The sequence below is a fragment of the Haemorhous mexicanus genome, unplaced genomic scaffold (genome assembly GCF_027477595.1).
Source record: "Haemorhous mexicanus isolate bHaeMex1 unplaced genomic scaffold, bHaeMex1.pri scaffold_151_ctg1, whole genome shotgun sequence".
NCBI classification, from domain to species: domain Eukaryota; kingdom Metazoa; phylum Chordata; class Aves; order Passeriformes; family Fringillidae; genus Haemorhous; species Haemorhous mexicanus.
Window position 1 is genome coordinate 28,088 of NW_026776002.1, and position 24,252 is coordinate 52,339.

The following is a 24,252-nucleotide window of genomic DNA, read 5'->3' on the forward strand; positions in this document are numbered from 1 at the left end:
ATTTTCCCCATTTTTCTGCCAATTTTTGGGCTGATTTTGAGCCAATTTTCCCCATTTTTATACCAATTTTTGGGCAGATTTTCCCCATTTTTATACCAATTTTTGAGCCGATTTTCCCCATTTTTATACCAATTTTTGAGCCGATTTTCCCCATTTTTTTCCCCATTTTTGAGCCGATTTTCCCCCATTTTTATGCCAATTTTTGAGCCGATTTTGAGCCAATTTTCCCCATTTTTATACCAATTTTTGAGCCAATTTTCCCCATTTTTCTGCCAATTTTTGAGCCGAATTTCCCCCATTTTTCTGCCAATTTTTGGGCCAATTTTCCCCATTTTTCCCCATTTTTTTCCCCATTTTTGGGCCGATTTTCCCCATTTTTGGGCCGATTTTTTTGCCGTTTCCTGCCTTATTTCTGGCCTATTTTCGGGTCGATTCCCTGCTGGTTTTGGGCTGAATTTGGCTGATTTTGGCTTTTTTTCCCCCCCAGCTTTGCCTACATCGAGTTCTCGGACAAGGAGTCGGTGCGGACCTCCATGGCTCTGGACGAGTCGCTCTTCAGAGGGAGGCAGATCAAGGTCACAACCCCCAAATTCCCCCAAATTCCCCAAATTCCCCCAAATTCCCTGAGTTTCCCCTTCTTTTCCTGGTTTTCCCCCATTTTTCCTGATTTTTTCTGAATTTTTTCGGATTTTTCCCCATTTTTTTCTGATTTTCCCCCCATTTTTTCCCCATTTTTTTCATAATTTTTCCCCAAATTTTTTCTCATTTTTTCCTGATTTTCTCCTCATTTTATTCTTTATTTTCCCCAATATTTTTCTAATTTTTCCTCATTTTATTCTTTATTTTCCCAATTTTTTTCTGATTTTTCCCCCTTTTTTCCCCATTTTTTCCTAATTTTTCCCCAATTATTTTCTCATTTTTTCCTGATTTTTTCCCCATTTTATTCTTTATTTCCCCCATTTTTTCTGATTTTTCCCCATTTTATTCTTTATTTTACCCATTTTTTTTCTGATTTTCTCCCATTTTTTCTGATTTTTCCCCTTTTTTTTCTAATTTTTCCCTTTTTTCTGATTTTTCCCCATTTTTCCCCATTTTTTCCCCAATTTTTTTCTGATTTTTTCCTGATTTTCCCCCATTTTATTCCTTATTTTCCCCAATTTTTCCTGATTTTTCCCCGTTTTATTCTGATTTTTCCCCATTTTATTCTTTCTTTTCCCCATTTTTTCTGATTTTTCCCCATTTTTTTCTGATTTTTTCCCCCATTTTCCCCCATTATTTTCTGATTTTTTTCCCCCAATTTTTCCCTGATTTTTCCCCATTTTATTCTTTATTTTCCCCATTTTTTTCTTCCTGATTTTTCCCCATTCTTCCTGATTTTCCCCATTTTTTCCTGATTCTTTCCCATTTTATTCTGATTTTCCCCCCATTTTTTTCCTAATTTTTCCACAAATTTTTTCTCATTTTTTCCTGATTTTCTCCTCATTTTATTCTTTATTTTCCCCAATATTTTTCTAATTTTTCCTCATTTTATTCTTTTTTTCCCAATTTTTTTCTGATTTTTCCCCATTTTATTCTGATTTTCCCCCATTTCCCCCATTTTTTTTCTGATTTTTTCCCTGATTTTTCCCCATTTTATTCTTTATTTTACCCATTTTTTCTGATTTTCCCCCATTTTTTCTGATTTTCCCCCTTTTTTTTATGATTTTTCCCCATTTTATTCTGATTTTCCCCCATTTTTCCCAAATTTTTCCCCAATTTTTTCTCATTTTTTCCTGATTTTCCCCCATTTTATTCTTTATTTTCCCAATTTTTTCTGATTTTTCCCCATTTTTTTCTGATTTTCCCCCATTTTCCCCCATTTTTTTTCTGATTTTTTTCCCTGTTTTTTCTCCATTTTATTCTTTATTTTGCCCATTTTTTCTGATTTTCCCCCTTTTTTTTCCGATTTTTTCCCCTTTTTTTATGATTTTTTTCCCCTTTTTTTTTTATTTTGCCCCCATTTTTTCCCCATTTTTTCCCCAATTTTTTTCTGATTTTTTCCTGATTTTTCCCCAATTTATTCCTTATTTCCCCAATTTTCCTGATTTTTTCCCATTTTTTCCTGATTTTTCCAATTTTATTCTTTATTTCCCCCATTTTTCCTAATTTTTCCCCTTTTTTCTGATTTCCCCCCAATTTTTTTCTGACTTTTTCCCCAATTTTTCCAATTTTTTCTGATTTTCCCCCATTTTTCCTAATTTTTCCCCATTTTTTTCTAATTTTCCCTTTTTTCTGATTTTTTCTCCATTTTTCCCTGGTTTTTCCCCATTTTCTTCTTTATTTTCCCTGTTTTTTCCCCATTTTTTCCTGATTTTTCCCCATTTTTCTCTTCTTGATTTTCCCCCTTTTTTTGCAATTTTTTTTCTGATTTTTTCCCTCATTTTCCCCCTTTTTTTCCTGATTTCCCCCCATTTTATTCTTTATTTTCCCCATTTTTAAGTGATCTTTCCCCATTTTTCCACCCAATGATTTCCCATTTTTCCTGATTTTTTTCCTGATTTTTTTCTTGACTTTTTCCCCATTTTTCCCCATTTTTTTGATTTTTCCCCCATTTTTTCCCCATTTTTTCCTAGTTTTTCCCCAATTTTTTTCTCTTTTTTTTTCTGATTTTCTCCTCATTTTATTCTTTATTTCCCCAATATTTTTCTAATTTTTCCCCATTTTTTTCTATATTTCCCCAATTTTTTCCCCATTTTTTCCCCCATTTCCCCCCATTTTTGCCCCATTTTTTCTGATCCTTCCCCATTTTTCCCCATATTTCCCCTTTTTTCCCCCATTTTCCCCCCATTTTTTCCCATTTTTATTTCCTCCAATTTTCCCCATTTCCCCCCCTTTTTCCCCCATTTTTCCCCCTTTTTTCTCTTTATTTCCCCCATTTTTTCTCCATTTTTCCCCCATTTCCCCCATTTTTTCTTTATTTTCCCCATTTCCCCCCATTTTCCCCATTTTTCCCTATTTTTTCCCCATTTTCTCCCTTTTTTTCCCCATTTTTCCCCCATTTTTCCCATTTTCCCCATTTTTTTCTTTATTTCCCCCATTTTTCCCCCAAATTTCCCCATTTCCCCCCCATTTTTTCCCTTTTTTCCCTTTTTTCCCCATTTTCCCCCATTTTTTCCCCCATTTTTGCCCAATTTTTTCTGATCTTTCCCCATTTTTTTGCACTCCGTTTTCCCCCATTCTTTCCCCATTTTTCCTCCATATTTTTCTTTATTTCCCCCATTTTTTCCCCATTTTCTTCTGATTTTTTCCCCATTTTTAAATTTTTTCCCCATTTTCCCCCATTTTTCTCCCCATTTTCCTCCCCCAATTTTTTCCCCATTCTCCCCCCATTTTTTTCCCATTTTCCCCCCATTTTTTCCACATTTTTTCCACCCCATTTTTCTCCATTTTCCTCTAACTTTTTCCCCATTTTTACCTGATTTTCCCCCTTTTTCTTCTTTATTTTCCCCAATTTTTCCCCATTTTCCCCCATTTTTTCCCTTTTTTCCCCCATTTTTTCCCCAAATTTTCCCATTTTCCCCCCATTTTTTTCCCTTTTTCCCCCCATTTTTTCCCCAAATTTCCCATTTCCCCCCCTTTTTTTTCTTTATTTTTCGCCCATTTTCCCCCATTTTTTCCCATTTTTTCTGATCTTTCCCCCTTTTTCCCCCCCAATTTTTCCCCATTTTTTCCCCATTTTTTTCTTTATTTTCCCCCCATTTTTCCCCCATTTTTCCCCATTTTTTCCCCATTTTTTTCTTTATTTTTTGCCCATTTTTTTCTTTTTTCCCCCCTTTTTTCCCCCAATTTTTCCCCATTTTTTTCCTCATTTTTCCCCATTTTCCCCCTCATTTTTTCCCCATTTTCCCCATTTCCCCTCCATTTTTTCTCCATTTTCCCCCCATTTTTCTCTTTATTTTCCCCATTTTCCCCCCAATTTTTTCCCCATTTTCCCCCATTTTTGCCCCATTTTTTCTGATCTTTCCCCATTTTTCCACCCCACTTCCCCCCATTTTTCCCCCCATTTTTTCCCCTTTTTTTCCCATTTTTCCCCATTTTCCCCCATTTTTTCCCCTTTTTTCCCCCATTTTTTCCCCATTTTTTTCTGATCTTTCCCCATTTTTTCCACCCCATTTTCCCCCCATTTTCCCCCATTTTTCCCCATTTTCCCCCATTTTCCCCCATTTTTCCCCCATTTTTCCCCATTTTTTCCCCATTTTCCCCCCCATTTTTCCCCCATTTTTCCCCATTTTTCCCATTTTTTCCCCATTTTTTTATTTCCCCCATTTTTCCCCCATTTTTTTCTGATCTTTCCCCATTTTTTTCTTTATTTTTTCCCCATTTTTTTCTTTTTTCCCCCTTTTTCCCCCCCATTTTTTCCCCATTTTTCTGATCTTTCCCCATTTTTTCCTCCCATTTTCCCCCATTTTTTCCCCAATTTTTCCCCATTTTTCCCCATTTTTTCCTTTATTTTTTCCCCATTTTTTCTTTATTTTCCCCATTTTTCCCCCATTTTCCCCATTTTTCCCCCATTTTCCCCCATTTTTTCCCCATTTTTTTCTATATTTTTTCCCCATTTTTTCTTTTTTCCCCTTTTCCCCCAATTTTTCCCATTTTTTCTTTTTTCCCCAATTTTCCCCCCATTTTTCCCCATTTTCCCCCCAAATTTTCCCATTTTCCCCCCATTTTTTTCTTTATTTTCCCCATTTTCCCCCCCATTTTTTCCCAGTTTTTTCCCATTTTTCCCCCTTTTTCCCCCATTTTTTCCCCCCATTTTTCCCCATTTTTTCTTATTTTTTCCCCATTTTTCTTTTTTCCCCCTTTTTTCTCCCAATTTTTCCCCATTTTTTCCCCATTTTTCCCCCTTTTTTCCCCCATTTTTCCCCCATTTTTTTCTTTATTTTCCCCCCCAATTTTTCCCCATTTTCCCCCAATTTTTCCCCATTTTTTCCCCATTTTTTTCTTTATTTTTTCCCCATTTTTTCTTTTTTTTCCCCTTTTTTCCCCCAACTTTTCCCCATTTTTTTCCTCATTTTCCCCCCATTTTCCCCCCATTTTTTACCCATTTTCCCCCATTTTCCCCCCATTTTTTCCCCATTTTTTCTGATCTTTCCCCATTTTTTCCACCCCACTTTTCCCCATTTTCCCCCCAATTTTCCCCAATTTTTTCCCCATTTCCCCCCTTTTTTTCCCCATTTTTTCCCCATTTTTTTCTTTATTTCCCCCATTTTCCCCCCATTTTTTCCCCCTTTTTTTCCCCCATTTTCCCCCCATTTTTCCCCATTTTTCCCCATTTTTTCTGATCTTTCCCCATTTTTTCCACCCCATTTTTCCCCCATTTTCCCCCATTTTTTCCCCATTTTCCCCCATTTTTTCCCCATTCTCCCCCCATTTTTTCCCCATTTTTTTCTGATCTTTCCCCATTTTTCCACCCCATTTTTCCACCCCATTTTTCCCCATTTTCCCCCATTTTTTCCCCAAATTTTCCCCAAATTTTCACCAATTTTCCCCAAATTTTCACCAATTTTCCCCAAATTTTCACCAATTTTCCCCTTTTTTCCCAAAATCTCCCTTTTTCTCCCAAAAGGTGATCCCCAACCCCACCAACTTTATTTAACCCTTTCCTTTCCCCAAATTTTCCCCATTTTTTCACCGATTTTCCCCAAATTTTCCCCAATTTTCCCCAAATTTTCCCCAATTTTTCCCCAAATTTTCACCAAATTTCCCCTTTTTTCCCAAAATCTCCCTTTTTCTCCCCAAATCCTGACCCCCAACCCCACCAACTTTATTTAACCCTTTCCTTTCCCCAAATTTTCCCCATTTTCCCTCCGATTTTCCCCAAATTTTCACCAATTTTTCCCCAAATTTTCACCATTTTTCCCCAAATTTTCACCAATTTTCCCCTTTTTTCCCAAAATCTCCCTTTTTCTCCCCAAAACCTGACCCCCAACCCCACCAACTTTATTTAACCCTTTCCTTTCCTTCCCTTTTCCTTCATATTTTTGTCATTTTCCCACCGATTTCCCCCAAATTTTCACCAATTTTCCCCAAATTTTCACCATTTTTCCCCAAATTTTCACCATTTTTCCCCTTTTTTCCCAAAATCTCCCTTTTTCTCCCCAAAACCTGACCCCCAACCCCACCAACTTTATTTAACCCTTTCATTTCCTTCCCTTTTTTGTCATTTTCCCTCCGATTTTCCCCATTTTCCCACCGATTTTCCCCAAATTTTCACCGATTTTCCCCAAATTTTCCCCTTTTCTCCCCAAATCTCCCCCTTTTTGCCCAAAATCTCCCTTTTTTCCCCCAAAAGGTGATCCCCAAGAGGACGAACTTTATTTAACCCTTTCCTTTCCATCCCTTTTCCACATTTTCCCACCGATTTTCCCCAAATTTTCACCGATTTTCCCCAAATTTTCACCAATTTTCACCAAATTTTCCCCTTTTTTCCCAAAATCTCCCTTTTTCTCCCCAAAAGGTGATCCCTAAGAGGACGAACTTTATTTAACCCTTTCATTTCCATCCCTTTTCCTCATTTTCCCACCAATTTTCGCCATTTTCCCACCGATTTTCCCCAAATTTTCACCATTTTTCCCCAAATTTCCCCCTTTTCTCCCCGAATCTCCCCCTTTTTGCCCAAAATCTCCCTTTTTCTCCCCAAAACCTGACCCCCAACCCCACCAACTTTATTTAACCCTTTCCTTTCCCCAAATTTTCACCAATTTTCCCCAAATTTTCCCCATTTTTCCCCAAATTTTCACCAATTTTCCCCAAATTTTCACCATTTTTCCCCAAATTTTCCCCAATTTTCCCCTTTTTTCCCAAAATCTCCCTTTTTCTCCCCAAATCCTGACCCCCAACCCCACCAACTTTATTTAACCCTTTCCTTTCCCCAAATTTTCCCCATTTTCCCTCCGATTTTCCCCAAATTTTCACCAATTTTCCCCAAATTTTCACCAATTTTCCCCAAATTTTCCCCAATTTTCCCCTTTTTTCCCAAAATCTCCCTTTTTCTCCCCAAATCCTGACCCCCAACCCCACCAACTTTATTTAACACTTTCCTTTCCCCAAATTTTCCCCATTTTCCCTCCGATTTTCCCCAAATTTTCACCAATTTTTCCCCAAATTTTCACCATTTTTCCCCAAATTTTCACCAATTTTCCCCAAATTTTCACCAATTTTTCCCCAAATTTTCACCAAATTTCCCCTTTTTTCCCAAAATCTCCCTTTTTCTCCCCAAAACCTGACCCCCAACCCCACCAACTTTATTTAACCCTTTCCTTTCCCCAAATTTTCCCCATTTTCCCTCCGATTTTCCCCAAATTTTCACCAATTTTCCCCAAATTTTCACCAATTTTCCCCAAATTTTCTCCAAATTTCCCCTTTTTTCCCAAAATCTCCCTTTTTCCCCCCAAATCCTGACCCCCAACCCCACCAACTTTATTTAACCCTTTCCTTTCCCCAAATTTTCCCCAAATTTACACCAATTTTCCCCAAATTTTCACCATTTTTCCCCAAATTTTCACCATTTTTCCCCAAATTTTCCCCAAATTTTCCCCTTTTCTCCCCAAATTTCCCCTTTTTTCCCAAAATCTCCCTTTTTCTCCCCAAAACCTGACCCCCAACCCCACCAACTTTATTTAACCCTTTCCTTTCCCCAAATTTTCCCCAAATTTTCACCAATTTTTCTCAAATTTTCACCAATTTTCCCCAAATTTTCACCATTTTTCCCCAAATTTTCACCAATTTTCCCCAAATTTTCACCAATTTCCCCCTTTTTTCCCAAAATCTCCCTTTTTTCTCCCCAAATCCTGACCCCCCAACCCCACCAACTTTATTTAACCCTTTCCTTTCCCAAATTTTCCCCAAATTTCCACCGATTTTCCCCAAATTTTCACCAATTTTCCCCAAATTTTCATCAATTTTTCCCCAAATTTTCCCCAAATTTTCCCCTTTTTTCCCAAAATCTCCCTTTTTCTCCCCAAATCCTGACCCCCAACCCCACCAACTTTATTTAACCCTTTCATTTCCTTCCCTTTTTTGTCATTTTCCCTCCGATTTTCCCCATTTTTCCACCGATTTTCCCCAAATTTTCACCGATTTTCCCCAAATTTCCCCCTTTTCTCCCCAAATCTCCCCCTTTTTTCCCAAAATCTCCCTTTTTCTCCCCAAAAGGTGATCCCCAAGAGGACGAACCGCCCCGGGATCAGCAGCACCGACCGCGGCTTCCCCCGGGGGCGCTTCCGGGGGCGGGGGGGGGGCTACGGCTCCGCCCGCTCCCGCTTCTACAGCGGCTACGCCCGGCCCCGGGCACGGGGATACAGGTCAGATTTGGGCTGAAATCCCAGGATTTTGGGGCTTTTAAAGATTTGGGGTGGTTTCTGTGGAATTTGGGGTTTTTTAAAGCGATTTTGGGGCGTTTTCGGGGCCGTTTTTAGAGGCGGTTTCGCGTCTCGCGGTCGGTTTTTGGTGCTACTCAGGTGAGTTTTTTGGGGTGAATTCCCAGGATTTTGGGGCTTTTTAGGTTTTGAGATTTTTGGAAACGGATTTGAGTTGATTTCTGTGGAATTTGGGATTTTTTGAACCAATTTTGGGGCAGTTTTGGGACCATTTTTGAGGCGTTTTTCCCATTTTTTGCGCGTTTTTTCGAGTTTCTCAGGTGAGATTTTGACCTTTTTCAGGTGAGTTTTTTGGGGTGAATTCCCAGGATTTTGGGTCTTTTTAAGATTTGAGATTATTGGGAAGGGGTTTGGGGTGATTTCTGTGGAATTTGGGGTTTTTTGAACCAATTTTGGGGCGGTTTTGGGACCATTTTTTGAGGCGTTTTTCCCATTTCCCGCGTAACTTTTCGAGTTTCTCAGGTGAGTTTTTGACCTTTTCCAGGTGAGTTTTTTGGGGTGAATTCCTGAGATTTTGGGTCATCTTTTTTTAAGATTTGAGATTATTGGGAAGGGGTTTGGGGTGATTTCTGTGGAATTTGGGGTTTTTTGAACCAATTTTGGGGCAGTTTTGGGACCATTTTTTGAGGCGCTTTTCCCATTTTTTGCGTGATTTTCGAGTTTCTCAGGTGAGTTTTTGACCTTTTCCAGGTGAGTTTTTTGGGATGAAATTTCAGGATTTTGGGTCTTTTTAGGATTTGAGTTTTTTGGGAAGGGATTTGGGGTGATTTATCTGGAATTTGGGATTTTTTGAACCAATTTTGTGGCAGTTTTGGGACCATTTTTGAGGCGTTTTTCCCATTTTCCGCGCGACTTTTCGAGTTTCTCAGGTGAGTTTTTGACCTTTTCCAGGTGAGTTTTTTGGGGTGAATTCCTGAGATTTTGGGTCTTTTTAATATTTGAGATTATTGGGAAGGGATTTGGGGTGATTTCTGTGGAATTTGGCGTTTTTGAACCAATTTTGGGGCGGTTTTGGGACCATTTTTTGAGGCGCTTTTCCCATTTTCCGCGTAACTTTTCGAGTTTCTCAGGTGAGTTTTTGACCTTTTCCAGGTGAGTTTTTTGGGGTGAATTCCTGAGATTTTGGGGCTTTTTAAGATTTGAGATTATTGGGAAGGGGTTTGGGGTGATTTCTGTGGAATTTGGGGTTTTTTGAACCAATTTTGGGGCGTTTTTGGGACCATTTTTTGAGGCGTTTTTGCCTTTCTCAGGTGAGTTTCGGCGTCTCCAGGTGAATTTTTGGGGTGAAATTTTCAATTTTCTGCCAATTTTGGGGTTCTCAATTCAATTTTGGGGCGATATTCCCAATTTTTCCAGCGAATTTTGGGATATTTTGGGTTCTCCCTCCAATTTTGGGGTAAATTTTCACCTTTTCCCATCAATAATTTCAATTTTTTATTCCGATTTTGGGTTCATTTTGGGGGATTTTGGGACATTTCGGGGTAAAAATTCCAATTTTCCCTTCAAATCCGGGATATTTCGGAAACCCCGCTGAAATTTTGGGGATTTTGGGACATTTTGGGGCAAAATTTCCATTTTTTCATCCAATTTCGGGGTTTTCACTCCAATTTTGGGGCAAAATTTCCATTTTTTCATCCAATTTCGGGTTTTCACCCCAATTTTGGGGCAAAAATTCCATTTTTTCATCCAATTTTGGGCTTCCCGTTGAAATTTAGGCGATTTTGGGTTGATTTTGGGCTGAAATTTCCAATTTTTCCATCCATTTTTCGGGTTTTTGGGGACTTTTAATTTGTGAATTTTCATTTTTGCCCAAAATTCTGATTTTTTTCTCCCTTTTTTTTTGTTTGTTTTCTTCCACAGGGGCCGATCCAGAGCCACCTCCTGGTACTCCCCGTATTAAAAACCCCCAAATTTCCCCTTTTTCCCCCCAAAAAAAAAACCAAAAAAAAAATCCCTCAAATTCGGGGTGGGGGGAGGGGCCCGCCTGCCCCTCCCCCACCCCATAAAAAACCCCAAATTTCTCTTTTTTCCCCCCAAAAAAAAACAACAACAAAAAAAAAAAATTCCCAGTTTGTTTTTTGCAGGTGGAGCCCGGAGCCGGAAGAAAGGGGGGGGGAGGGGAAAAAAAAAAAAAAGAAAATTTAAAAAAAAAAAAAATTAAAAAAAAAATTTTTGGGGGAATTTTGGGGAATTTCCGGGGGTGGGGGAGGGGCTGGAAGTGGAGGAGAGGGGGAGGGGGAGAGGAAGAAAAAAAAAAATTAAAAAAAAAATAAAATTTTGGGGTCTTTAGAGGGGGGAAAGGGTAAAAAAAAAATAAAAATAAAAAAAATTGAAATAAAAGTTGTCGGGTTTTAATTTTTAAATTTTTTTTCCTGAATTTTGAGGATTTTTCCCCAAAATTTTCTGGTTTTTTTTAATTTAGATTTCAGGTTTTTATCCCAAATTTTCCACAATTTTCTGAGATTTCGGCTTTGAATTCTGATCCAAAAAATCCCAAATCTGGCCCAAAATTTTTCTCCTAAAATTTTGCTTTTTTGGCCCAAAATTCTCTTTTTTTTTGGCTTTTTCCAGTCTTAAATATGAAAAGATTTTGGGGGGAAAAATGGCTAAAAAATTGAAAAATAAAAAAATCCCCCAAAAATTTAAAAAGAAACACAAAAAAAAATTGTAAAAAATTTTTTAAAAATCAGCAAAAAATCACAAAAAATGACCCAAAAAATCACTGAAAAATCAAAAAAAAAAATCACAGAAAAATCACTAAAAAAATCACTGAAAAATCCTCAAAAAATCCCCAAAAAAATCCAAAAGAATCAAAGAAAAATCACAAAAGAATTGGGGAAAAATCACCAAAAAATCCTCAAAAAATCCCCCAAAAATCAGAGAAAAATCACTAAAAATTACCAAAAAAACACTAAAAAAATCCCCAAAAAATCACTAAAAAATCCCAAAAAATCTTCCAAAAAAAACCCTAAAAAAACACCAAAAAATCACTAAAAAATAAAAAAAATTTACAGAAAAATCACCAAAAAATCCCCAAAAAATCACCAAAAAATCACTGAAAAATCCCAAAAAAACCTCAAAAAATTCCCAAAAAAAATCACAAAAAATTCCCGCAAAAATCCCCAAGAAATCACCAAGAAATCCACAAAAATCACCAAAAAATACAAAAAAACCCTGAAAAATCACTAAAAAATCCTCAAAAAATCCTCAAAAATCCCAAAATATCTTCAAAAAAACACTAAAAAATCATTAAAAAATCAAAAAAAAAACTTCAAAAAATCCACAAAAAAATCCCCAAAAAACCCTCCAAAAATCCCCAAAAAAATCACAAAAAATTCCCGCAAAAATCCCCAAAAAATCCTAAAAAATCCCAAAAAAATCACCAAAAAATACAAAAAAAACCTGAAAAATCACTAAAAAATCCCCAAAAAATCCTGAAAAAAATCTCCAAAAAAATCCCAAAAAATCACTAAAAAATCCCCAAAAATCACCAAAAAATCCTCAAAAAATCCCAAAACATTTTCAAAAAATCAATGAAAAGTCACCAAAAAAATCACTAAAAAATCACTAAAAAATCACCCAAAAAAATCACTAAAAAAATCACAAAAAAATAAAAAAAAAAATCACCGAAAAATCCCCAAAAAATCCCCAAAAAATCATTTCAAAAATCAAAAAAAATCACAGAACAATCACAAAATAATTGGGAAAAATCACCAAAAAATCTTTAAAAAATCCCAAAAAATCCTCAAAAAATCACCAAAAAATCCCCAAAAAATCCTCTAAAATTCCCAAAAAATCCCCAAAAGATACCAAAAAATCCTCAAAAAATCCCCAAAAAATCTTCAAAAAATCCTCAAAAAATCACCAAAAAATCACTGAAAAATAAAAAAAAAATCACAGAAAAATCACCAAAAAATCACCAAAAAGCACTAAAAAAATCTCCAAAAAATCACTAAAAAATCCCCATAAAATCACTAAAAAATTCCCAAAAAATCACTGAAAAATTCCCAAAAAAACCCCAAAAAATCACTAAAAATTCCCAAAAAATCACAGAAAAATAACTAAAAATTCCCCAAAAAATCACTGAAAAATCAAAAAAAATCACCAAAAAATCTTCAAAAAATCCCAAAAAATCCCCAAAAAATCACTAAAAAATCACCAAAAAATCTTCAAAAAATCCCAAAAAATCACCAAAAAATCACTAAAAAATCACCAAAAAATCACTAAAAAATTCCCAAAAAAATCCCAAAAAATCACTAAAAATTCCCCAAAAAATCACTAAAAAATCAAAAAAAAATCACCAAAAAATCACTAAAAAATCACCAAAAAATCTTCAAAAAATCCCAAAAATCACCAAAAAATCCCAAAAAATCCCCCAAAAAATCCCCAAAAAATCACTAAAAATCCCCAAAAAATCACAAAAAAATCCCAAAAAATCCCCAAAAAATCACTAAAAATTCCCACAAAAATCCCCAAAAAATTCCCCAAAAAATCCCAAAAAATCCCCAAAAAATCCCCAAAAAAATCCCAAAAAAATCCCCAAAAAATCAATAAAAAATCCCCAAAAAATCCCCACTAATTCCCCGAAAAAACCACAAAAAATCACCAAAAATTCACTTTTTTTTCTCTTTATTTCACCAAAAACTCCCAATTTTTCCCCTCACTCCCCCGCAGAGGTCCTGCAGCTCTCTGCCGTTCCCCAGGGCCCCTCCCCCCAGCCCTTCTCCCCGCCGTGGCAGACCCTGACGGTGCCCCCGAGTTCGCGTCCCTCGGAGCCGCCTGGCACCAATCGTCCCCAAATCAGCACCCAAAAATCACCCAAAAATCACCCAAAAATCACCCAAAAATTCACCCAAAAATCACAGAAAAATCACTAAAAAATCACCCAAAAATCACCAAAAATTCACCAAAAAATCACAGAAAAATCACTAAAAAATCACAGAAAATCACCAAAAAATCACTAAAAAATCCTCAAAAATTCACCAAAAAATCACTAAAAAATCCCCAAAAAATCACAGAAAAATAAAAAAAAATCCACAAAAAATTCTCAAAAAATCCTCAAAAAAATCACTAAAAATTCCCCAAAAAATCTTTTAAAAATCCTCAAAAAATCCTCAAAAAATCACTGAAAAATCACTAAAAAAATCACTAAAAAATCCCAAAAAAATCATTAAAAAATCCAAAAAAATCTTCAAAAAATTCACAAAAAATCCCCAAAAAATCCCCAAAAAAAAATCCTAAAAAATCCACAAAAAATCACTAAAAAATCTCTGAAAAATCACCAAAAAATCCTCAAAAAATCCCCAAAACATCACCAAAAAATCACTAAAAAATCCACAAAAAATCACTAAAAAATCTCCGTAAAATCACCAAAAAATCCTCAAAAATTCTTGAAAAATCCCCAAAAAATCACCAAAAAATCCCAAAAAATCACTAAAAAATCCCCAAAAAAACCCCAAAAAAATCACTAAAAAATCCCCCAAAAAATCCCCAAAAAATCCCAAATAATCCCCCAAAAAACCACAAAAAGTCACCAAAAATTCCACATTTATTTTCACTTTATTTCCCCAATTTTTGACATTTTCCCCTCACTCCCCGTAGAGGTCCTGCAGCTCTCTGCCGTTCCCCAGGGCCCCTCCCCCCAGCCCTTCTCCCCGCCGTGGCAGACCCTGACGGTGCCCCCGGAGTTCGCGTCCCTCGGAGCCGCCTGGCACCAATCGTCCCAAATCAGCACCCAAAAATCACCCAAAAATCACCAAAAATCACAGAAAAATCACTAAAAAATCACCCAAAAATCACCAAAAAATCACACAAAAATCACCAAAAAATCACTAAAAAATCACCAAAAATTCACCAAAAAATCACTGAAAAATCAAATAAAATCACGGAAAAATCACTAAAAAAATCACCAAAAAATCACTAAAAAATCCCCATAAAATCACTAAAAAATTCCCAAAAAATCACCGAAAATCACTTAAAAAATCCCCAAAAAATCACTGAAAAATCACAGAAAAATCCCAAAAAATCACTAAAAAATCACCAAAAAATCACTAAAAAATCCCCAAAATATCTTCAAAAAATCGCTAAAAAATCTCCAAAAAATCACAGAAAAATCACTGAAAAATCCCCAAAAAATCATTAAAAAATCCCAAAATATCACCAAAAAATCACTAAAAAATCCACAAAAAATCACTAAAAAATCTCCGAAAAATCACCAAAAATCCTCAAAAAATTCTTGAAAAATCCCAAAAAAATCACCCTAAAAAATCCCAAAAAATCACCAAAAATCCCAAAAAATTACTAAAAATCCCAAAAAAATCCCCCAAAAATCCAAAAAAAATCCCCAAAAAATCCCAAAAAATCACTAAAAAATCCCCTAAAATCCCAAAAATCCCCAAAAAAATCACTAAAAAATCCCCAAAAAAATCCCAAAAAATCACTAAAAAATCCCCTAAAAATCACAAAAAAATCCCAAAAAATCCCAAAAAATCACTAAAAAATCCTCAAAAAATTCACTAAAAATCCCCAAAAAATCCCAAATAATCCCCGAAAAAACCACAAAAAATCACCAAAAATTCACTTTTTTTTCACTTTATTTCACCAAAAACTCCCAATTTTTCCCCTCACTCCCCGTAGAGGTCCTGCAGCTCTCTGACGTTATCCACGGACACCTCCCTCCAGCCTTTCTCCCCGACGTGGAAGACCCTGACGGTGCCCCCGGAGTAGGCGTCCCTCCTGGCCGCCTGGTAGATGGCGCGCCGGGCCAGCTCGCAGGCCACGCCCTCCGAGGCCGTGGCCCCGCCCAGCCCCCGGTCCAGCACCCCGTAGGCGTAGGAGGAGCCCGAGCCCACGGCGAAGGCGGCGCCCGCCACGCGCTGCCCCTCGCTGTCCACGTAGTACAGGCCTGCCGGAGAGAACCCGCATGTGGCTACCGAGTTTGGGGGTGTGGCTAGTGAATTTAGGGGCGTGGCTACCGAGTTTGGGGGGTTAGAAGTGGGTTTGAGGGCATTTGGAGGGATTTTGGGGTGTGGCTACCAAATTTAGGCATGTGGCTACCAAGTTTGGGGATGTGGCTACCAAGTTTGGGGGTGTGGCTAGTGACTTTAGAGGTGTGGCTACCAAGTTTAGGGGGATAGAAGCTGGTTTGAGGGCATTTGGAGTGATTTTGAAAGTGTGGCTACCAGATTTGGGCATGTGGCTACCAAGCTTGGATATGTGGCTACCGAGTTTGGGGGGCTGGCTATCGAGTTTAGGGGGTTAGAAATGGGTTTGAGGGCATTTGGAGTGATTTTGAGAGTGTGGCTACCAAGTTTGAGGGTGTGGCTACCAAGTTTGGGCATGTGGCTAGTGAGTTTGGAGGGCTGGCTACCAAGTTTGGGGGGTTAGAAGCTGGTTTGAGGGCATTTGGAGTGATTCTGGAGGTGTGGCTACCAAGTTTGAGGATGTGGCTACCAAGTTTGAGGGTGTGGCTACCAAGTTTGGGGGTCTGGCTATCGAGTTTGGGGGGTTAGAAATGGGTTTGAGGGCATTTGGAGTGATTTTGGGGGTGTGGCTACCAAATATGGGAATGTGGCTACCAGGTTTGGACGCGTGGCTAGTGAATTTGGGGGTGTGGCTACCGAGTTTGGGGGGCTGGCTATCGAGTTTGGGGGGTTAGAAATGGGTTTGAGGGCATTTGGAGTGATTTTTGAGGTGTGGCTACCAAATTTGGGGATGTGGCTAGTGAATTTAGGGCGTGGCTACCAAGTTTAGAGGTGTGGCTACCAAGTTTAGGGGGTTAGAAATGGGTCTGAGGGCATTTGGAGTGATTCTGGAGGTGTGGCTACCAAGTTTGAGGGTGTGGCTACCAAGTTTGGGCATGTGGCTAGTGAATTTAGGGGCGTGGCTAGTGAGTTTAGAGGGCTGGCTATCGAGTTTAGGGGGTTAGAAATGGGTTTGAGGGCATTTGGAGTGATTTTGGAGGTGTGGCTACCAAGTTTGGATGTGTGGCTAGTGAATTTAGGGGCGTGGCTACCAAGTTTAGAGGTGTGGCTACCAAGTTTAGGGGGCTAGAAATGGGTTTGAGGGCATTTGGAGTGATTCTGGAGGTGTGGCTACCAAGTTTGAGGGTGTGGCTACCAAGTTTGGGCATGTGGCTAGTGAATTTAGGGGCGTGGCTACCAAGTTTGGGGGGCTGGCTATCGAGTTTACCAGGTTAGAAGTCGGTTTGAGGGCATTAGGAGTGATTTTTGAGGTGTGGCTACCAAATTTGGGCATGTGGCTAGTGAATTTAGGGGCGTGGCTACCAAGTTTAGAGGGCTGGCTATCGATTTCGGGGGATTAGAAGCGGGTTTGAGGACATTTGGAGTGATTTTGAGAGTGTGGCTACCAAATTTGGGGGTGTGGCTACCAAGTTTGGGGGTGTGGCTACCAAGTTTGGGGGTGTGGCTATCGAATTCAGGGGGTCAGAAATGGGTTTGAGGGCATTTGGAGGGATTTTGGGGGTGTGGCTACCAAATCTGGGCATGTGGCTACCAAGTTTGGGCATGTGGCTAGTGAGTTTGGAGGGCTGGCTACCAAGTTTAGGGGGTTAGAATTGGGTTTCAGGGCATTTGGAGTGATTTTGAGGGTGTGGCTACTAAATTTAGAGATGTGGCTACCAAGTTTGAGGGTGTGGCTACCAAGTTTGGGGATGTGGCTACCAAGTTTGGGGGTGTGGCTAGTGAGTTTAGAGGTGTGGCTACCAAGTTTGGGGGGTTAGAAGTGGGTTTGAGGGCATTTGGAGGGATTTTGGAGGTGTGGCTACCAAATTTGGGGGTGTGGCTACCAAGCTTGGGGCTGTGGCTAGTGAGTTTGGAGGGCTGGCTATCGAGTTTAGGGGGTTAGAAATGGGTTTGAGGGCATTTGGAGGGATTTGAGGGTGTGGCTACCAATTCGGGTGTGGCCGGGCTGGCTACCAAGTTCAGGAGGTTAGAAGTGGGTTTGAGGGTGGCATTTGGAGTGAATTTGGAGGTGTGGCTACCAAATTTGGGGGTGTGGCTACCAAGTTTGGGCTGTGGCTAGTGAGTTTGGAGGGCTGGCTACCAAGTTTAGGGTTTGGAGGTGTGGCTACCAATTTGGGATGTGGCTAGTGAATTTTCAAGTTTAGGGGGTTAGAAATGGGTTTGAGGGCATTTGGAGTGATTTTGGAGGTGTGGCTACCAAATTTGGGGATGTGGCTAGTGAATTTAGGGGCGTGGCTACCGAGTTTAGAGGGCTGGCTCCCAAGTTTGGGGGGTTAGAAGTGGGTTTGAGGGCATTTAGAGGGATTTTGGAGGTGTGGCTACCAGATTTGGGGGTGTGGCTACCAAGTTTGGGGCTGTGGCTAGTGAGTTTGGAGGGCTGGCTACCGAGTTTGGGGGGTTAGAAGTGGGTTTGAGGGCATTTAGAGTGATTCTGGAGGTGTGGCTACCAAGTTTGAGGGTGTGGCTACCAAGTTTGGGCATGTAACCAGTGAATTTAGGGGTGTGGCTACCAAATTTAGGGATATGGCTACCAAGTTTGGGCAGTTAGAAGTCGGTTTGAGGGTATTCGGAGTGAATTTCAGGGTGTGGCTACCAAATTTGGTGATGTGGCTACCAAATGTAAAAGTGTATTTAGGTAGTTTGGGACATGGGGAATAAATCTGGGATGGTTTCACGTGAATTTGGGGCTTTTAAATGGGAATTTTAGGGTGTGGCTACCAAATTTGGGGATGTGGCTACCAAATGTAAAAACGTATTTAGTACCTTTAGGCCATGGGGAATAAATCTGGGATGGTTTCAGGTGAATTTGAGGCTTTTAAATGGGAATTTTAGGGTGTGGCTACCAAATTTGGTGATGTGGCTACCAAATGTAAAAATGTAATTAGATAGTTTGGGACATGGGGAATAAATCTGGGATGGTTCCAGGTGAATTTGGGGCTTTTAAATGGGAATTTTAGGGTGTGGCTACCAAATCTGGTGATGTGGCTACCAAATCTAAAAGTGTATTTAGATAGTTTGGGACATGGGGAGTAAATCTGGGGACATTTCAAGTGAATTTGGGGCTTTTAAATGGGAATTTTAGGCTGTGGCTACCAAATTTGGGGATGTGGCTACCAAATGTAAAAACGCATTTAGAACCTTTAGGCCATGGGGAATAAATTTGGGATGGTTCCAGGTGATTTTGAGGCTTTTAAAGGCGAATTTTGGGCTGTGGCTACCAAATCTGGTGATGTGGCTACCAAATCTAAAAGTGTATTTAGATAGTTTGGGACATGGGGAATAAATCTGGGGACATTTCAAGTGAATTTGGGGCTTCTAAATGGGAATTTTAGGCTGTGGCTACCAAATTTGGGGATGTGGCTACCAAATCTAGAAGTGTATTTAGGTAGTTTGGGACATGGGGAATAAATCTGGGGACATTTCAAGTGAATTTGGGGCTTCTAAATGGGAATTTTAGGGTGTGGCTACCAAATTTGGGGATGTGGCTACCAAGTCTGAAAACATATTTAGTACCTTTAGGCCATGGGGAATAAATCTGGGATGGTTTCAGGTGAATTTGAGGCTTTTAAATGGGAATTTTGGGCTGTGGCTACCAAATTCTCAATGTGGCTACCAAGTATTTAGCAACTTTAAGCCATGGGGAACAAATTTACGTTAATTTTAGGTGACATTGGAGCATTTCCATGGGAATTTGAGCCCATTTAGGGCCAAATTTGAGGCGTGGCTACCAAATTCTCAATGTGGCTAGTGCGTTTTTCGCCTCCCAGTGCGTCCCAGTGCGTCCCAGTTTGCCCCAGTACCTGGCCCGCGCTTGTCCCAGCCGCACACCATGGTGCCCAGGCTCAGCCCCATGCCTTTGTACTGGTAGACGAGGTTGGCTAGTAACTTGGAGGCGGCGGCTACCGAGACGGGCTCCTTGTTGCGCAGCTCCTGCACGCGGCACTGGCGCGCCACCAGGCGCTGCCAGAGGCTGCACCTTTAGGCCATGGGGAATAAATCTGGGATGGTTCCAGGTGATTTTGGGGCTTTTAAATGGGAATTTTAGGGTGTGGCTACCAAATTTGGTGATGTGGCTACCAAATCTAAAAGTGTATTTAGATAGTTTGGGACATGGGGAATGCATCTGGGAAGGTTTCAGGTGATTTTGAGGCTTTTAAAGGCGAATTTTGGGCTGTGGCTACCAAATCTGGTGATGTGGCTACCAAATCTAAAAGTGCATTTAGATAGTTTGGGACATGGGGAATAAATCTGGGGACATTTCCAGTGAATTTGGGGCTTCTAAATGGGAATTTTAGGGTGTGGCTACCAAATTTGGTGATGTGGCTACCAAATCTAAAACTGTTTTTAGATAGTTTGGGACGTGGGGAATGCATCTGGGATGGTTTCAGGTGATTTTGAGGCCTTTAAATGGGAATTTTAGGGTGTGGCTACCAAATTTGGTGATGTGGCTACCAAATCTAAAAGTGTATTTAGATACTTTGGGACATGGGGAATAAAGCTGGGGACATTTCAAGTGAATTTGGGGCTTTTAAAGGCAAATTTTGGGCTGTGGCTACCAAATTCTCAATGTGGCTAGTGCGTTTTTCGCCTCCCGGTGCGTCCCAGTGGCTCCCAGTTTGCCCCAGTACCTGGCCCGCGCTTGTCCCAGCCGCACACCATGGTGCCCAAGCTCAGCCCCATGCCTTTGTACTGGTAGACGAGGTTGGCTAGTAACTTGGAGGCGGCGGCTACCGAGACGGGCTCCTTGTTGCGCAGCTCCTGCACGCGGCACTGCCGCGCCACCAGGCGCTGCCAGAAGCTGCAGTCGGCGGCGCCGCCGGCCATGGTGCCCAGAATGCGCGGGTTGATGGGCAGAACCTTCAGCACCGACTGCGAGGCGATGTAGGAGCCGGCGGTGGCGCGCGAGTCCACGGCCACCGTCACGCCGAAAGGGCTCTGGGGGGTGAGGGGGGATAAAAATTATAAAATTTTAGGAAGTTTGGGGGGAAAATGTAATTTTTTTCATTGATTTTTGGTTGGTTTTTCGTTAAAAATTGGCTTTTTTTTCAGTGTTTTTCTGGTATTTTCTAACCCTAAAATTCGCATTTTTTACCAAATTTTCGTCCCTAAAATCCCCATTTTTTACCAAATTTACTTCCCTAAAATCCCCATTTTTTACCAAATTTACTTCCCTAAAATCCCCATTTTTTACCAAATTTACTTCACTAAAATCCCCATTTTTTACCAAATTTACTTCCCTAAAATCCCCATTTTTTACCAAATTTACTTCCCTAAAATCCCCATTTTTTTACCAAATTTACTTCACTAAAATCCCCCATTTTTTACCAAATTTACTTCCCTAAAATCCCCATTTTTTACCAAATTTACTTCCCTAAAATCCCCATTTTTTACCAAATTTACTTCACTAAAATCCCCATTTTTTACCAAATTTACTTCACTAAAATCCCCATTTTTTACCAAATTTACTTCCCTAAAATCCCCATTTTTTACCAAATTTACTTCCCTAAAATCAAATTTTTTCTCTAATTTCTATTTATTTTTTCCTATTTTTCCGCCATTTTCTACCCCTAAAATTCACATTTTTTACCAAATTTTCTTCCCTAAAATCAAATTTTTTCTCTAATTTTTATCCATTTTTTCCTATTTTTCCGCCATTTTCTACCCCTAAAATTCGCATTTTTTACCAAATTTACTTCACTAAAATCCCCTTTTTTTCTCTAATTTTTATCCATTTTTTCCTATTTTCCCGCATTTTTTACCCCTAAAATTCGCATTTTTTACCAAATTTTCTTCACTAAAATCCAATTTTTTTCTCCAATTTTTATCCATTTTTTCCTATTTTTCGGCCATTTTTTACCCCTAAAATCCAATTTTTTCTCAAATTTTCCGCCATTTTCTACCCTTAAAATTCTCATTTTTTTCCAAATTTTCTTCACTAAAATCCCCATTTTTTGTCAAATTTTCTCCACTAAAATCCAAATTTTTCTCTAATTTTTCTCTATTTTTCCCCTATTTTTCCGCCATTTTCTACCCCTAAAATCCTCATTTTTTACCAAATTTACTTCACTAAAATCCCGGTTTTTTACCCAATTTTTATCTATTTTTCCCCCATTTTTTACCCCTAAAATCCCCATTTTTTTCTTAAATTTTCTTCCCTAAAATCCAATTTTTTTCTCTAATTTTTCTCTATTTCTCCCCTAATTTTCCCCCATTTTTTACCCCTAAAATTCTCATTTTTTTCTTAAATTTTCTTCCCTAAAATCCAATTTTTTTCTCCAATTTTTATCTATTTTCCCCGCCATTTTTTACCCCTAAAATCCCATTTTTTTCTTAAATTTTCCTCCTTAAAATCCAATTTTTTTCTCTAATTTTTATCCATTTTTTCCTATTTTTCCGCCATTTTCTACCCCTAAAATTCTCATTTTTTACCAAATTTTCGTCACTAAAATCCCCATTTTTTTCTCCAATTTTTATCCATTTTTGTCCCTATTTTTCTGCCATTTTCTACCCCTAAAATTCTCATTTTTTACCAAATTTTCTCTCCTAAAATCCAATTTTTTCTCTAATTTTTATCTATTTTTTCCTATTTTCCCGCCATTTTTTACCCCCTAAAATCCCCAATTTCCCCCAAACTTTTGGCCATTTTCTACCCCTAAAATCCAATTTTTTCTCAAATTTTCTCCCCTAAAATCCCCATTTTTCCCTCAAATTTTCTCCCCTAAAATCCAATTTTTTCTCTAATTTTTATCTATTTTCCCGCCATTTTTCCCTCCAAAATTCCCTTTTTTACATCAATTTTCCCACCATTTTCTACCCCTAAAATTCTCATTTTTCCCCACATTTTCTCCCCTAAAATCCCCAATTTTTCCTCAAATTTTCTCCTCTAAAATCCCACTTTTTCTCTAAATTTTCCTTTATTTTCCCTCAAATTTTCCACCATTTTTTCCTTTAAAATCCCCATTTTCCCCTCAATTTTCCCGCCATTTTCTCCCTCAAAAATTCTCATTTTTCCTCAATTTTTTTCCTAAAAATTTGACTTTTTCCCTCATTTTTTCTCCAAAAATTTGACTTTTCCCCTCAATTTTTCCTCTAAAATCCTCATTTTTTTACCCATTTTTTCCCTTTAACTCTCCATTTTTCTTAATTTTTTTCCCCCATTTTCTGTCCCTAAAATCCCATTTTTCCCCTCAAAATTTCTGCCATTTTCTCCCTCAAAAATTCTCATTTTTCCCTCAATTTTCCCCCCCAAAAATCACAATTTTCTCCATTTCCCCCTCATTTCCTTCCCCAAAATTTAATTTTTTTCTGAATTTTTCTCCCCTAAAAATCCAATTTTTTTCCTCAAATTTTCTCCCCCTAAAATCTGATTTTTCACCTCAATTTCCCCCCATTTTACCGCCTAAAATCCTAATTTTTTCACCATTTTTTCACCATTTTCTCCAAAAAAATTATCGATTTTTTTTTCTAAAATTTTACTCCATTTTCTCTCCTAAAATCTCTTTTTTTCCCCTCAAATTTTCCCTGAAAAATCGGAAAAAATTGAGATTTTTAAGGGGAAAAAAATGGGGGAAAAAAGGGAAAAATGAGGAAAATTTGAGGGAAAAAAAAGAAAATTTTAGGGTAAAATGGGAAAAATTGGGGATTTAGAGAAGAAATTGAGGAAAAAGAAGGGAAAATTGAGAAATATGGATTTAAGGGAGGCGAAATTGGCAAAAAATGGGGGAAAATTGAGGAAAAAAAGAGATTTTAGAGGGAAAATATGGGATTGCAGTGAGGATTATGGGATTAAATAGCGAAAAAATGAAATTTTAGGGGGGAAAATTGGATTTTACGGGAATCAAAGGGGGATAAATTAGGGAATATTGGGAAAAAAAGTGATTTTATGAGGAAAAATGAGATTAAATTGAGGGGGAAATGAGATTAAACGGAGGAATATGGGAAAAAAAGTGATTTTATGAGGAAAAATGAGATTAAATTGAGGGGAAAATGAGATCAAATGGAGGAATATGGGGAAAAAAGTGATTTTATGAGGAAAAATGAGATTAAATAGAGGGGAAAATGAGATTAAATGGAGGAAAAACGGGATTTTGTGGGGGGGGATGTTAGATTAGATAGCAATTTTGGAACCCAAAATGGAATTTTACCCTCCCCAGCCGCGATTTTGGGTCAAACCCGGATTTCTACCCTCCCCAGCGGCGATTTTGGGCTTTAAAAATGAATTTTGAAGCTTTTTCCCCCCTCACCTTAAAAGCCAAAGTGGTGGTGCCGTGAAGAATGTGAAAGCCGGGCCCCTCCGGCTCCGCCTGAACGCCCCAAGGAGGAGCCGCCAGAACCCGCGGAGGGCCGGAGGAATCCCGCAGGATTTCGGGAATCTCCTCGGAATCCTCGGGAAAACTTTTGGAAAAAGATTTGGGGAAAGATTTGGAGAATTCCGGCAGCTCCGAACGGAGGACGCTGGCGAGCGCCATCTTGGATTCTGGCGCCTGAGGGGAGGCGGTGCCCACAAAATGGCGGCGGTGACGCAGCGAAGGCGCCATCTTTGTTAAGGGCAATGCAGAAACACGGCGTAAAATGGCGGTTGCGCATGCGCAGAGCGAAGTGAGGGCAAGCGTGAAGGCGCGGGCGCCATTTTGTTTAAGGGCACGGCGTGAAGCAAAAAGGGCGGGAAGGCGCCGCCGCCATTTTGGTTGAGGGCATGACTTGACGGGGGGAATTAAAGCCACAAAATGAGGGGAAAAATGGGAATTTCGGTTAAATTTAAAGGCGGGAATTAAAGTTATTTCAGTTATGAATGGGCGGAGAAGGGGTTTGGGGGGAAAAAAAGGCCGTTTTGAGGAGAAAAAAGGGGTTTT

General features: G+C 39.0%; 2 protein-coding genes across 2 annotated transcripts in view; one reads left to right on the forward strand and one right to left on the reverse strand.

Moving 5' to 3' along the window:
• Window positions 1–10,533, forward strand: part of PABPN1 (poly(A) binding protein nuclear 1) — an 18,979-nt gene extending 8,446 nt beyond the window's left edge. Inside the window, exons 5-7 of the mRNA XM_059837545.1 lie at window positions 480–575; window positions 8,194–8,342; window positions 10,278–10,533. Of these exons, the coding sequence (XP_059693528.1) occupies window positions 480–575; window positions 8,194–8,342; window positions 10,278–10,317 (285 nt within the window). The 3' untranslated portion in view covers window positions 10,318–10,533. The remainder of the gene's footprint in view (window positions 1–479; window positions 576–8,193; window positions 8,343–10,277) is intronic.
• Window positions 10,534–14,992: 4,459 nt separating this feature from the next.
• Window positions 14,993–23,910, reverse strand: PSMB5 (proteasome 20S subunit beta 5). Its single transcript, XM_059837547.1, has 3 exons — window positions 23,644–23,910; window positions 20,029–20,335; window positions 14,993–15,321 (listed from the first exon to the last, which is right to left on the reverse strand). The coding sequence occupies exons 1-3, from the start codon at window positions 23,866–23,868 to the stop codon at window positions 15,041–15,043; spliced, it is 813 nt and encodes a 270-aa protein (XP_059693530.1). The 5' UTR covers window positions 23,869–23,910; the 3' UTR covers window positions 14,993–15,040.
• Window positions 23,911–24,252: the final 342 nt, after the last annotated feature.